At 41.5% G+C, this 13,520-nt stretch overlaps 1 protein-coding gene across 1 annotated transcript; it reads left to right on the top strand.

Annotated features, from left to right (window-relative positions):
- The first annotated feature begins 600 nt into the window (after nt 1–600).
- Nucleotides 601–10,664, top strand: LOC118388008 (E3 ubiquitin-protein ligase NEURL3-like). The gene is made up of 4 exons (XM_035776871.1): nt 601–724; nt 3,917–4,426; nt 4,546–4,728; nt 10,256–10,664. The coding sequence occupies exons 1-4, from the start codon at nt 703–705 to the stop codon at nt 10,435–10,437; spliced, it is 897 nt and encodes a 298-aa protein (XP_035632764.1). The 5' UTR covers nt 601–702; the 3' UTR covers nt 10,438–10,664.
- Nucleotides 10,665–13,520: the final 2,856 nt, after the last annotated feature.

Raw genomic sequence — 13,520 nt, 5'->3', positions numbered from 1 at the left:
CATATACAGTTGAAGTTGGAAGTTTACATACGCTTACATGCACAAGGCTGGGATGGGCTTCAGGACAATAGACAAGCAGCTTGGTGAGAAGGCAACAACTGTTGGCACAAATATTAGAAAATGGAAGAAGTTCAAGATGACGGTCAATCACCCTCTGTATTTTTTTGGTTCTAGTCAAGATTCTAGTAACCGTGTTTAGCACTACCTGTAGTTTATATAGTGCTTTATCCAGGTAGCTGGAAAGTAGAGCATTGCAGTAGTCTAACCTAGAAGTGACAAAGCATGGATTGATATTTGTCATTGAAATGTTTGTAGTGTTTTGTCAAAAGAGAGATCAGGGTCCAGAGTAAAGCCACGGTCCTTTCAGTTTTATTTGAGACGACTGTACAACCATCAAGACTAATTGTCAGATCCGGCATCACCTCTACTTTATTGCAGACATGAAATAAAACCGTTAAAGTATAAATATTGCCAAGTCATTTTGCTGAGCAAAGACAACGTGATATGGGGAAGAGTGGGTAGGTGAGGCTGTGTTATGCCCCTCCCCTAACCTTTAACTGAAGAGGTTGTGCTGTCTCAAAACAAAACTATACACGCCACACTAAGAAGAGCCAACATCACTGCTGCCTTGCTACTGTATCAGTCCAGTGTGAAGACTCCACGGGAAGAAAGCCAACTTCAAGACAGGCAAACCTGAAGAGGATGGAGATTGGTAGGAGAACTGGTAAGAATACAATATTAATATTATTCACATTCCGATGTATTCATCAACATATGTCTAGGCAGATATAACACGTGTACATAAATTCAATTAATTAGAAATGTGGATATAATTAGACATTCGAAATGTAAAATACTATTTGGCAACATTTTGACTTGATAAATGTTACTTCACAACCAGGATGTGAACAAAGCATCAAAACAACTGCGGTGAATCATTCAAACTATTTCAAAGGTCTTGAAATAAGCAGGTAAAAACGTACAAAAAAATAGCAACTTTAATATTAAATGGTAACCTGTGAGATTAGGTTAATAACTGGAAATATTTCCATTGTTGTTTGTGTGTAGATGGTGCAAGTAATGAAATTAACATCCATTTTTTTATTTAATAATTTAATAATTAGGGACCAATTATTAGCAAGTATCTAACAAATGATTTAATGAAAGCGGCTGAGAAATGCACCCAGGTAAATGATACCATACAAGCACATACAGTGGAATGTTTGTGGAGTCATAATATGCTATGTATGGAGTTTAACATCAGTTTCAGTATAGAACACTTGCTTCCCACGTGATCTTGTTAATCATGTAAAGCAAGGTACAAGGAGGATGTTTCAGAGAAATGGCTTGCATATAATAACGTCCTCATTCATATGACTTTTGGACTATGGAAAAATTAGAAGGGTTTAGCACGAGACATATTGACATATAATGAAACTGAAAGATCCATAACATGAGGGTAGTGCTTACGGCCCAGGACATCCCTGGGGCTAATGTGCAGTCATAAACTGTTCTCTCTACTACCGCATGGCAAGGGGTACGGAGTGCCAAGTCGAGGACCAAAAGGACCGTTTTTACCCGCAAGCCATGATTACCTGTTCAGGTGTCTTAAATGGCTACCCGGACTATTTGAATTGTGTGGCTCCCCCCAACCCCTCTTTTACACTGCTGCTACTCTATACCTACATGTACAAACTGCCTCAAATAGCCCGACTAACCGGTGTCTGTATGTAGCCTCGCTACCCTTATAGCCTCGCTACTGTTATTTTTCACTGTTTTTAGTTTTTATTTCTTTACTTATCTATTGTTTGCCTACAGTTGAAGTCGGAAGTTTACATACACCTTAGCCAAATACATTTAAACTCAAATTTTCACGATTCCTGGCATTTAATCATAGTACAAATTCCCTGTTTTAGGTCAGTTAGGATCACAACGTTATTTGTAGATTGTGAAATGTCAGAAAATAGTAGAGAGAATGATTTCTTTCGGATTTGATTTCTTTCATCACATTCCCAGTGGGTCAGAAGTTTACATACACTCAATTAGTATCTGGTAGCATTGCCTTTAAATTGTTTAACTTCAGTCAAATGTTTTGGGTGGCCTTCCACAAGCTTCCCACAATAAGTTGGGTGAATTTCGGTCCATTCCTCCTGACAGAGCTGGTGTAACTGAGTCAGGTGTGTAGACCTCCTTGCTCGCACACGCATTTTCAGTTCTGCCGACACATTTTCTATAGGATTGAGGTCAGGACTTTGTGATGGCCACTCCAATACCTTGACTTTGTTGTCCTTAAGCCATTTTGCCACAACTTTGGAAGTATGCTTGGGGTCATTGTCCATTTGGAAGACCCATTTGTGACCAAGCTTTAACTTCCTGACTGATGTTTTGAGATGTTGCTTAAATATATCCACATAATTTTCCTACCTCATGATGCCATCTATTTTGTGAAGTGCACCACTCCCTCCTGCAGCAAAGCACCCCCACAACATGATGCTGCCACCCCCGTGCTTCACGGTTGGGATGGTGTTCTTCGGCTTGCAAGCGTCCCCCTTTTTCCTCCAAACATAACGATGGTCATTATGGCCAAACAGTTTTCTTTTGTTTCATCAGACCAGAGGACATTTCTCCAAAAAGTACGATATTTGTCCCCATGTGAAATTGCAAACCGTAGTCTGGCTTTTTTTTATGGCGGTTTTGGAGCAGTGACTTCTTCCTTACTGAGCGGCCTTTCAGGTTATGTCGATTATAGGACTCATTTTACTGTGGATATAGATACTTTTGTACCTGTTTCCTCCAGCGTCTTCACAAGGTCCTTTAATGATGTTCTGGGATTGATTTGCACTTTTCGATCCAAAATACATTTATCTCTAGGAGACAGAACGCGTCTCCTTCCTGAGCGGTATGACGGCTGCGTGGTCCCATGGTGTTTATACTTGCGTACTCTTGTTTGTACAGATGAACGTGGTACCTTCAGACGTTTGGAAATTGCTCCCAATGATGAACCAGACTTGTGGAGGTCTACATTTTTTTTCTGAGGTCTTGGCTGATTTCTTTTGATTTTCCCATGATGTCAAACAGAGGCACTGGGTTTGACGGTAGGCCTTGAAATATTTCCACAGGTACACCTCCAATTGACTCAAATGATGCCAATTAGCCTATCAGAACCTTCTAAAGCCATGACATAATTTCCCGGAATTTTCCAAGCTGTTTAAAGGCACAGTCAACTTAGTGTAGGTAAACTTCTGACCCACTGGAATTGTGATACAGTGAGTTTTAAGTGAAATAATCTGTCTGTAAACAATTAGTGGAAAAATGACTTGTGTCATGCACTAAGTGGAAGTCCTAACCGACTTGCCAAAACTATAGTTTGTTAACAAGAAATTTGTGGAGTGGTTGAAAAATGCGTTTTATTGACTCAAACCTAAGTGTATGTAAACTTCTGACTTCAACTGTAATATTGTTTTTTTTAACTTAAAATTTGCACTGTTGGTTAGAGCCTGTAAGTAAAGCCTTTCACTGTAAGTATGTATTCGGCACACGTGACAAATAACTTTGATTTGATGTTCATATTGAAAGATTTACCCATATTTAGCAAATAATGAAACCATAAACGAACGGACATTTCTGCTTAAGTGTAGTCAACACCACGATATAATAATAAAGTTCAGGAATATTCTGTACAACACATGAAACATGTTTAAGGTACTAAGCAGATTTAAATCCATAAACTTCGTCTTCCCACATATTTTGACTTGTCAGCCATCTGCGAGAAAGTTTAAAATGTGTGTTAGCTTTAGGTTTTAAAGGAAGGTAGACTTGCCTGGTAAATAATGTCAGCTGATTGTTAGCAAAACATTATAAAACACAATTAAACATTATAAAACACAATTAAACAATCTTCCTCCCTCCCCTTTAGAGATGTATCCACCCAATATATGTGGGCGTCACTGTCTGGGGCCCCTGTCCTTCCACAAAGGGGCCTTGGGAACTGATGTGTGGCTGAGTCTGGGAGGTAGACGTGTGGAGAGGGACAGAGAGACCTTCCAGAATGGTCTGACTTTCAGCAGTCGTCCAATCAGGGTCCAGGAGAAGATACATCTGCGGGTGGAATGTTGTGACCAACACTGGCATGGAGCTCTGCGGCTGGGCTTCACCATCATACCCCCCTCCTCCTCTGGGCCCCTCTTCCCTCCTGCTATGGCTATCCCTGACCTCACCACCACCTACGGGTACTGGGCATCCATCGTGCCCTCCAGCCTCATCATCCCAGGTGCAGAGCTCCGCTTCTGGGTGACCCCTCGAGGAACGCTGGTTTACGAGGGGCCAAATGGTTTGAGGTACAAGCTACTGAAGGGGGTGGATGTGACACGCCACCTGTGGGCCATGATAGATGTCTACGGACAGACCAGAGCTGTGCTCCTATTGGGTGAGGCACATGGTGAATTTCTTGGTTGATAAAGTAGCTTGTACAATCTTTTATTTTTTTAGATAGTATCACATTAACTCCGACTGATCAGTGCTTTATGTTCTTCCTTCCTTTTTCAGGATCAGAAAAGAAAGACTTATTGAAGTTGCGGATCCGGAGGTCCTGTCCTGTCCCTCCTCCTCCCTCTGTGTCTCATAGGGACAGCTGCATGTGTGTGAACGAGGATCATCCCTGTCGCACCCCTCAGGACTACAGGCTCTCTGCTGACCCTATCACTACCACACAGATAGACCACTCTATAGGTGTGTAACTAACTGCATTATTAAAGCCAGACAGTGCCGGCTCCAGGCATAAGCGACATAAACTGTCTCAGCCAGTAGGGGGTGACCAAAATAAATACATTAATTAATTAATTAAAATATATATATATATATATATATTTAGGAACTCAGTTGGTGACAACTTATTGTTGAGAATTAGAATAGTAGCGCAGTGGTTAAGGGCGCTGTACTGCAGCACCAGCTGTGTCATCAGAGTCCCTGGGTTCGCGCCCAGGCTCTGTCGTAACCGGATGTGACCGGGAGGTCCGTGGGTCGACGCACAATTGGGTTAGGGAAGGCTTGGTCGGTAGGGATGTCCTTGTCTCATCGTGCACCAGCGACTCCTGTGGCGGGCCGGGTGCAGTGCACGCTAACTAAGGTTGCCAGGTGTACCCTCCGACACATTGGTGCTGCTGGCTTCCGGGTTGGATGCGCGCTGTGTTAAGAAGCAGCTGGGTTGTGTATCGGAGGACGCATGACTTTCAACCTTAGTCTCTCCTGAGCCTGTACGGGAGTTGTAGTGACAAGATAGTAGCTACTGCAACAATTGGATACCATGAAATTGGGGAGAAAAAGGGGTAAAAGACAACAAACAAAAAAGGAAAGAGAATTAGTAGAATAGAATAGTAGAATTCAAAAGGTGCCATTTCGAAATTTGGTGCATCAGTAGTTTTTTTCTTATGTCAGTCATTGACAGTCACTCAATTAGCCATGTCAGCTAACAGTTTTTAGATTGGTAAGTTAGTCTAGCCAGCTATCTAAGTTTGTAGTAACCATGGCCCAGTACCATGTGCCCAATGGTCCATGAACTCCCCCATTGATTTTGTTAGTCACTCGCACTCATTAATATGGCCTAAGTCTTGACAAAATGTCTAGAATTGCAGGAAATTGTCATTGTAAAACTGCATACTTGTTTTCTCTGCCCCATGGCAAAATTATATTTGTTATCAAATTGCTAAGCTTTTCTCCACCCAATGGCAACATGTGTAGAACTGTAGAAAGCTTGCTTTAAAACCGCAACCTTTTCTCTACTCCCCATTGAAAAATGTGTAGAATTGCAGGAAATTCATTTTAAAATGGAACTTTTTCTATCCACCTTCAAGAGGGGGCTTCCCAAACAAATCTCGCTTAGGGCCCCCCAAAGGCTAGGGCATTCAGGTGGCGAGTGTAGATATTTACAAAGTTGATACAGTTGCAGTGACGATTTTAGCATATACAGTGCATTCGAAAAGTATTCAGAGCCCTCGAGTTTTTACACATTTTGTTATGTGACAGCCTTATTCTAAAATGTATTAGATAGTTTTTTCCCTCATCTATTTACACACAATACCCAATAATGACTAAGCAAAAACAGATTTTTAGAATTTTTTGCAAATGTATTAAAAATCATAACTGAAATCACATTTTACATAAGTATTCAGACCCTTTACTCAGTACTTTGTTGAAGCACCTTTGGCAGTGATTACAGCCTTGAGTCGTCTTGGGTATGACGCTACAAGCTTGGCACACCTGTATTTGGGGAATTTCTCCCATTGTTCTCTGCAGATCCTCTCATGCTCTGTCAAGTTCGATGGGGAGTGTCGCTGCACAGCTATTTTCAGGTCCCTCTAGAGATGTTTTATTGGGTTCAAGGCTCTGCCTGGACCACTCTAGGACATTCAGAGACTTGTCCGGAAGCCACTCCTGCATTGTCTTGGCTGTGTGCTTAAGGTCGTTGTTCTGTTGGAAGGTGAACCTTCGCCCAGGTCCTGAGCGCTCCGGAAAAGGTTTTTGTCAAGGATCTCTCTGTACCTTGCTCCGTTCATCTATCTCTTGATCCTGAATAGTCTCTTCGTCCCTGCCGCTTAAAAACATCCCCAAAGCATGATGTTGCCACCACCATGCTTCACCGTAAGGATGGAGCCTCAAGACGTGACGCTTGGCATTCAGGCCAAAGAGTTCAATCTTGGTTTCATCAGACCAGGGGATCTTGTTTCCTTGATACCTTTTACGTGTCTTTTGGCCGAACTCCAAGTGGGCTGTCATGTGCCTTTTACTGAGTGGCTTCCATCTGGAGCTCTGTCAGAGTAACCATCGGGTTCTTGGTCACCTGCCTGACCAATGCCCTTCACTCCCGATTGCTCAGTTTGGCGTGCCAGCTCTAGGAAGAGTCTTGGTGGTTCCAAACTTCTTCCATTTAAGAATGATAGAGGCCACTGTGTTCTTGAGGACTTAAATGCTGCAGACCGTTTTTGTTACCCTTCCCCAGACCTGTGCCTCGACACAATCCTGTTTCAAAGCTCTAGGGACAATTTCTTCGACGTCATGGCTTGGTTTTTGCTCTGACATGCACTTTCAACTGTGGGACCATATATAGACAGGTGTGTGCCTTTCCAAATCATGTCCAATCAGTTGAATTTACCAAAGGTGGACTCCAGTCAAATTGTAGAAAAATCTCAAGGATTATCAATGAAAACAAGATGCACCTAAACTCAATTTCAAGTTTCATAGCAAATGGTCTGAATATTTAAGAAAATAAGGTATGTTTTTTACTTTGTATAAATTATACATTATTTAAAAAATTAAAAACAGTTTTCGATTTGTCATTATGGAGTGTAGATTGATGAGGATACACATTAATCAATTTTAGAATAAGGTTGTAAACGTAACAAAATGTGGGAAAAGTCAAGGGGTCTCAATCCCGAATGCAATTTAAATCTTGGTGGGGCAAACTCGAAATAAAAAATAAAATATGTAGATGCCTGCCACCAAAGCCACTATACAAGCCTAAACAATACATTCATTGCACTATAATGGTGACAAATGCCCACACAGTGTTAGGGTCTACATAAAGCTGTCCCAACTCCTTTCCACTGCTACAGCTGCCTATAAGTAGAGCCTTGTCTGGCAGCGAAACAGTTCATTCAGCGTCATTTACAGCCTTTAAAAAAAACATAGCTGATATGGCTGACTTGCTAAAACAAATGTGGTTTCTACTGACAATTGAGATGTACAAACTTTGGCATAAGGGGACGACGAGCAGATAAGAGGCAATCCGTAACTTTGATTAAGATATTAATGAGTGAGCTAGGATGGATTTAGTATAACTATTTTGTTCGGCACTTTTGTAATGTACAGTGACAAAATTTAGAACATGGGTCGTTCTTACAGTGTTCTCCCTGTACACCAAGTCAGAACTGTAGGATAAATAAAGGGTGCACATAAGCAGACAATGAAAGCTCTTACAATATTCAATATTTACATTTCTCTAAAACAGGCTATAGGCTACATGTGCACCACCAAGTCAAAACAGTAGGCTAAGTTATGAGGGGAAAAGGGACCAAATTATTAGGGTGAGGCACAGCTTACTACACACCATACACTTAGTATTACTTTCTTAGCTACAGTATACACATCTGACTGGCATATTACATCATTTAAGCAGCATACAAGCCATTGTTGGACTCACATTGTTGTGCTGTGCTCACTTGAACAGGAAGGTGGCGCAACAATCTTTTGTGGGCAGATTTTGTCATCAAAGTCTAGCATTCTCTGGATTTATGGTGCTTTCAAGACACCTGGGAACTCTGGGGTTAAAAATCAAGGTCATGATGTCAGTGATCTTCAGGTTGGAGCTCTAGAAAGAGGTCAGAGTTCTCGATATGAAATTCCGAGTTGAATGACCTTTCAAAACATATTTTCCCGGTCTGAGCTCATTTTTTTCCAGAGTTCCCAGTTGTCTTGAACTCACTAAAGTCTGAGATTTCCAAGTTTCCAATGCAGCAGAAGTCATAATGGATTGACAGCATGGCCAATGTTGAATGTTTATACTTTTAAAATTGGAAAAGAGACCCTTAAACCCAGACTTGGACCACACATCCACTCCACTGTAGAGCAAGCTAGTGATTGCTTTGCAATTCTTGCCGTTAGCCACAGATTTCTTCCAAACCACTCATTGTTGAATTTGCGATTTCCAACTTGTTGTGTAATGTTTATGTCGAATGGCCGATGAGCACCGATATGTTTTTATCTGATTTCTCTTCATAATTTTTCTTCAATCAAAGATTGAAAAGGATTTTCCAGTAGATTATCGACTTGATTCATAAGATTTCGAAAGTATGATGTTGGCATGATCAGTCCAATCAAAGCTACGGTAGATATAACGGGATTTGACGTAATTTTACCTTGGCCTATGACCTTGAGCTTTCTTGGATGGGCACTTCTAATGTAACTCTATGGCTGCATTTCAAACTCATAAAAGACACGCCCTCGTCCACTTACCCTCACCTTTTGCCCTTGGGGGAATCCCCGTCACCATCTTGGACGTCGGTTCAAACTATTAGCCAAACAAGGGAAGTCCGCAAAGTAAGCCCCTCAGCCTTCATTTTTGCGACTGTACAATTATGTTCACTTTGAGGCCTGAAATGTCCCATAATTCAATTTGCAATGATTGTACATCCGCTATGAAAAGTCAGCCAAAACTTAAAACCTCAACGTTAATATGGATAAGTCAACATACAAGTGTAATAAAAACAAATGTAAAAAGGGTAGAAATTGTGCTACTAATACACATGACGGCACAAACACATCTCGTAAAAGTAATGATGTTTTTGTTTGGTTAGCTTTTGGAAATTGTAGAAATAAAATATTTTCCTTCAGAAGTTCCAGCTAGGCAGGCTAACGTCAGTTAGCTAATTAATTTGCTATCATACAGTAGGCGTATATTAATAATTATATAGTTAATATAAGTAAACATGCAACCATAATTGACTGTAGCGCATATTAAGCACCCACAGGCTACAGTGGCTGAAAGCACAATCATCGCACGATGAACGAGTGACGAATTTCCGGGCAAGGTGGTCCATTTTAAAAATCATTCCTTCCTCCCTCGCCCCTTGCCCTGCAAGTGTATACTCATCAGACTTCATGATACGTCATCAGAAGAGTCCACTTAATTTGAGGGCTGAGGGGATAGGGTGTGTCTTTTAAGTGTTTGAATGCAGCCTATTGCAGCACCGAAGAGGCTTGAATTTTCGAGCTCTCCCCATAGATTTGGAGGTGATGTAGTGTCACCATGAGTGACAGGACACTGAACCAATCACGGCGCAACAAGAGAACATTACCATTACATATTTTCCGCTGGCTGCCTCACCAACATATAAAGCACTGAGCTAGGCTGAAACACCTGCAAATTGGAGCTGCCTTAAGAAAGCAAAAAATAGACCATGTTTGTGTGCCGCTTCATTAACTTAATCATATTTTTATTTTTTATTGTTTGCAAACAGATGTGTCACGTATTAACGTCAAAATAACATGCAAAAACAAAAACTTTGTTTTAGCTAAACAGGTGCCCCACCTACCCTGAATGATGGGTCGCCACTTGTGCAGTTGTACAGTTTTATTTCAATGTTAGGATATGGATTTCTGTTGACCTAAAGGAACTGTGGTCTATTTACAATATAGTTTTCTTGGCAGCCTATTTTGTTGGTGACCGTAAAGTTACTTGCTTTCTATTTATTCTGCACTGTAGATCGGGACATCGCTGACGATTGCGTGGTCTGTCTATCTGCTAGAGCTTCTGTGGTCCTTCCCTGCGCCCACCGCTGCCTGTGCCTTCGCTGCGCCCAGCGGGTCACGGCCGAGTTTGGAAACTGCCCGCTGTGTCGCCATTCAATCAGATACAGCGACGAGGACAGGGGGATACAAAGTTGACCAACCGATGGGGAAAGGAGGGAGAAAAGCAAAGATGATCTAATCAGCATTATATTAGTTCATAATATTGCAAACATTTCCCTTATGTTCTTTTTTATATCAACTGTCTATTTTTCACTGTGACTTATGTTATAATGTAGGCATGTATAGTACATGTAGGCATGAATACTTGATGAAGAACGTCTCACTGTAGATGTTTTATTTGTCAATGAATCCAAATGTAAATAAATGCATCCAAAATGAAGACCGTTTCTCTTTTATTTGATAACTTTAAATAAATAGGCCTAGGGAAATTAGTCAGACAACTATGTAGCCAACTGAAGAAAAAAATAGTTTATTCTCAAAATGAAAGCATATCAATATTTCTGGTACTACAAACACAGTTTCTATACCAGGCTACAGCAGAGATCTTGTGCAACTTCGATGTGCAATATGCAGTAAGTCATGTCAGGAAGGGTACCACATGAGGGAGGAGGATGTCTTCCCTGTAACACACAGCGTTGAGATTGACAGAGTTCTGCCATGGCCAGTGAAGAACCCGGATCTCAATCCCATTGAGTACGCCTGGGACCTGTTGGATGGAGGGTGAGGGCTAGGGCCATTCCACCCAGAAGTGTCCAGGAACTTGCAGGTGCTTTGGTGGAAAAGTGGGGTAACATCTCACAGCAAGAACTGGCACATCTGGTGCAGTCCATGAGGAGATGCACTGTAGTACTTAATGCAGCTGGTGGCCACACCAGATACGGACTTTTATTTTGACCCCCCCCCCCTTTGTTCAGTGACACATTATTCCATTTCTGTTAGTCACATGTCTGTGGAACTTGTTCAGTTTGTCTCAGTTGTTGAATCTTGTTATATTCATACAAATATTTACACTTTAAGTTTGCTGAAAATAAACGCAGTTGACAGTGAGTGGACTTTTCCATTTTTTTCTGGGTTTATTCATTTTATTCACTTACAATACTTTGGCCGACAAAGTTTGTTCGAGACTCACAAGAGCCGGGTGAAGCAGCCCTTGTGGGCAGTTTCAGGGCTTGGATCTGGATACAGGTCGTGGTTCTCTAATCGTCTTTCGCTGTCTCCAAGCTTTCCTGTCTGGGCACTAAAGGACAAGGCAGGTGAGATTAATATTTTGTTGCACCATCTATTTAATGCACCATCTATTCATATTTATCAAATAAATAATGATGGGCTATTCCAGGCTATGAAATATCTAGTGTTGTTTAGGCTACATGAGTTTTGTCTTTGAGTATTTGGCTATAAACAAGAAGCATAAGCATTTGTAATTAATGTGGAAGGGGAGGGAGGCAGTTCAATATTAACAATAGTTTATTAGGCAGACATTGTAAAAGTAATGTCATCGGTGGGTTCAATTCCACAGACATAAGGCTTTAACTCTGTTATATGTTACTCTATTATAAACTGGATGGTTCAAGCTCTGAGTCCTGATTGGCTGACAGCCGTGGTATATCAGCCCGTATACCATTAAGTTGAACCAGTTTATAATAGCAATAAAGCACCTCTGGGGTTTGTGGTGTATGGCCAATATACCATGGCTAAGGGCTGTATCCTGGCACTCTGCGTTGCATTGTGTATAAGAAAAGCCCTACGTCGTGGTATATTGGCCATTAATTAACCACACCTCCTCGTGCTTTATTGCTTAAGTGTATACCAGTAAGTCGACTTACTGACAGAGATACAATCTTTTGGATGGAGGCTGTTCTTGGGTGGAGGCTCCATATCTCACAAGTGCAAAGACGCTCAACTGCCTTAACCACGCTCTTTGCTGTATATGCGTTATATCACACTCACTTGTCAGATTTACTCAGCTTGCTCTGTTTCCTCGACCTCTTACCCTGATGACATGATGGTAACCCAGACTGGACCTCCATGGTGCCTCTGCCTCTGACTGTCACCAAGGTAGCTGCAAACACAGACTGTCCTGCCACACACACACACACACACACACACACACACACACACACACACACACACACACACACACACACACACACACACACACACACACACACACACACACACACAAATGAACAGATACAACATTCTTAATTTAGTAAAATTTCAGTGCATTTTCTCACACCGTCTCTATATCTACAGGTGAATGGGTTAAGTGAAGCTGAGCTGGCTAACTTGTGAGTGGGTGATATCATAGTGGAGACAAATGGAGAGTCCTGCAGGGATGCTGCATGTGCCGGCTCAGAAAAACAGCCAGAAATCCAGACCTCAGCTCACATACCTCATAGACAGGTATGCTGAGAAAGAGTTATATATTCACTTCATTAGCATATTGTAAACAGATGACTGGGTTCTGTTCACTTTGTTTCTCTCGGTCCCTTCATGACAGACCTGAAACAGTCTTTGGACTGACCAGAAGGGTGCCTTTTCTTCAGGAGTTCATCTGTCATAACAAGGTTGGTTCTTTTACTGTAAAGAGATTTATTGAACAGATTTTTGTTATGTGCTGCATTTCTAATATGAATTGTATGACTATACTCTATACAGATTGAAGCAGCTATAGGCAGTTTTAAAAGCATTCAAGTATATTTTTTTAATGATTTAATGTCTCTAGATTGCTGCCAGTCAACGGAGTAATGAGAACAACAGCAAACTAAAATATTGCATCACAGCGCCAGTACAGAAAGTTACCTTGATTTCCGTGCCTAACATATTTTCCATGATTCCTGTGGACAGGAAGACTGATCATATCCCCAACAACAACAAGGTGACTGATTCAGGACAGTAAATCGATGATCGTAGCCAACAGATTGTGATTAAAGTCATTTGCTGCCCCCATGTGGATACTCTTTAAAGTGTCCCACGCAGGGAGAGGTGACGCTTTCAATTACTGTATGCATTTTTATTACCTAAAGGTAACTCCTCTGTATATAGTGTATAACGAGTATCATAATTGCATTATTATTCACCTTTCCCTCCCATTTGTCACAGTTGTGATGTCCCCAGGCAGAGGTATCCTCTTGTGGATTCTGATTACCAGACAATCCAGGGCAGGAGAGAGAGAGACACCCACAGCCCCTCAGCAGTCGTAACACCTTCCGCCTAGA

The sequence above is a fragment of the Oncorhynchus keta genome, chromosome 9, assembly GCF_023373465.1.
Source record: "Oncorhynchus keta strain PuntledgeMale-10-30-2019 chromosome 9, Oket_V2, whole genome shotgun sequence".
NCBI lineage: Eukaryota > Metazoa > Chordata > Actinopteri > Salmoniformes > Salmonidae > Oncorhynchus > Oncorhynchus keta.
The sequence above is the reverse complement of the archived record's forward strand: the minus strand, read 5'-3'. Positions and strand labels throughout refer to the sequence as shown.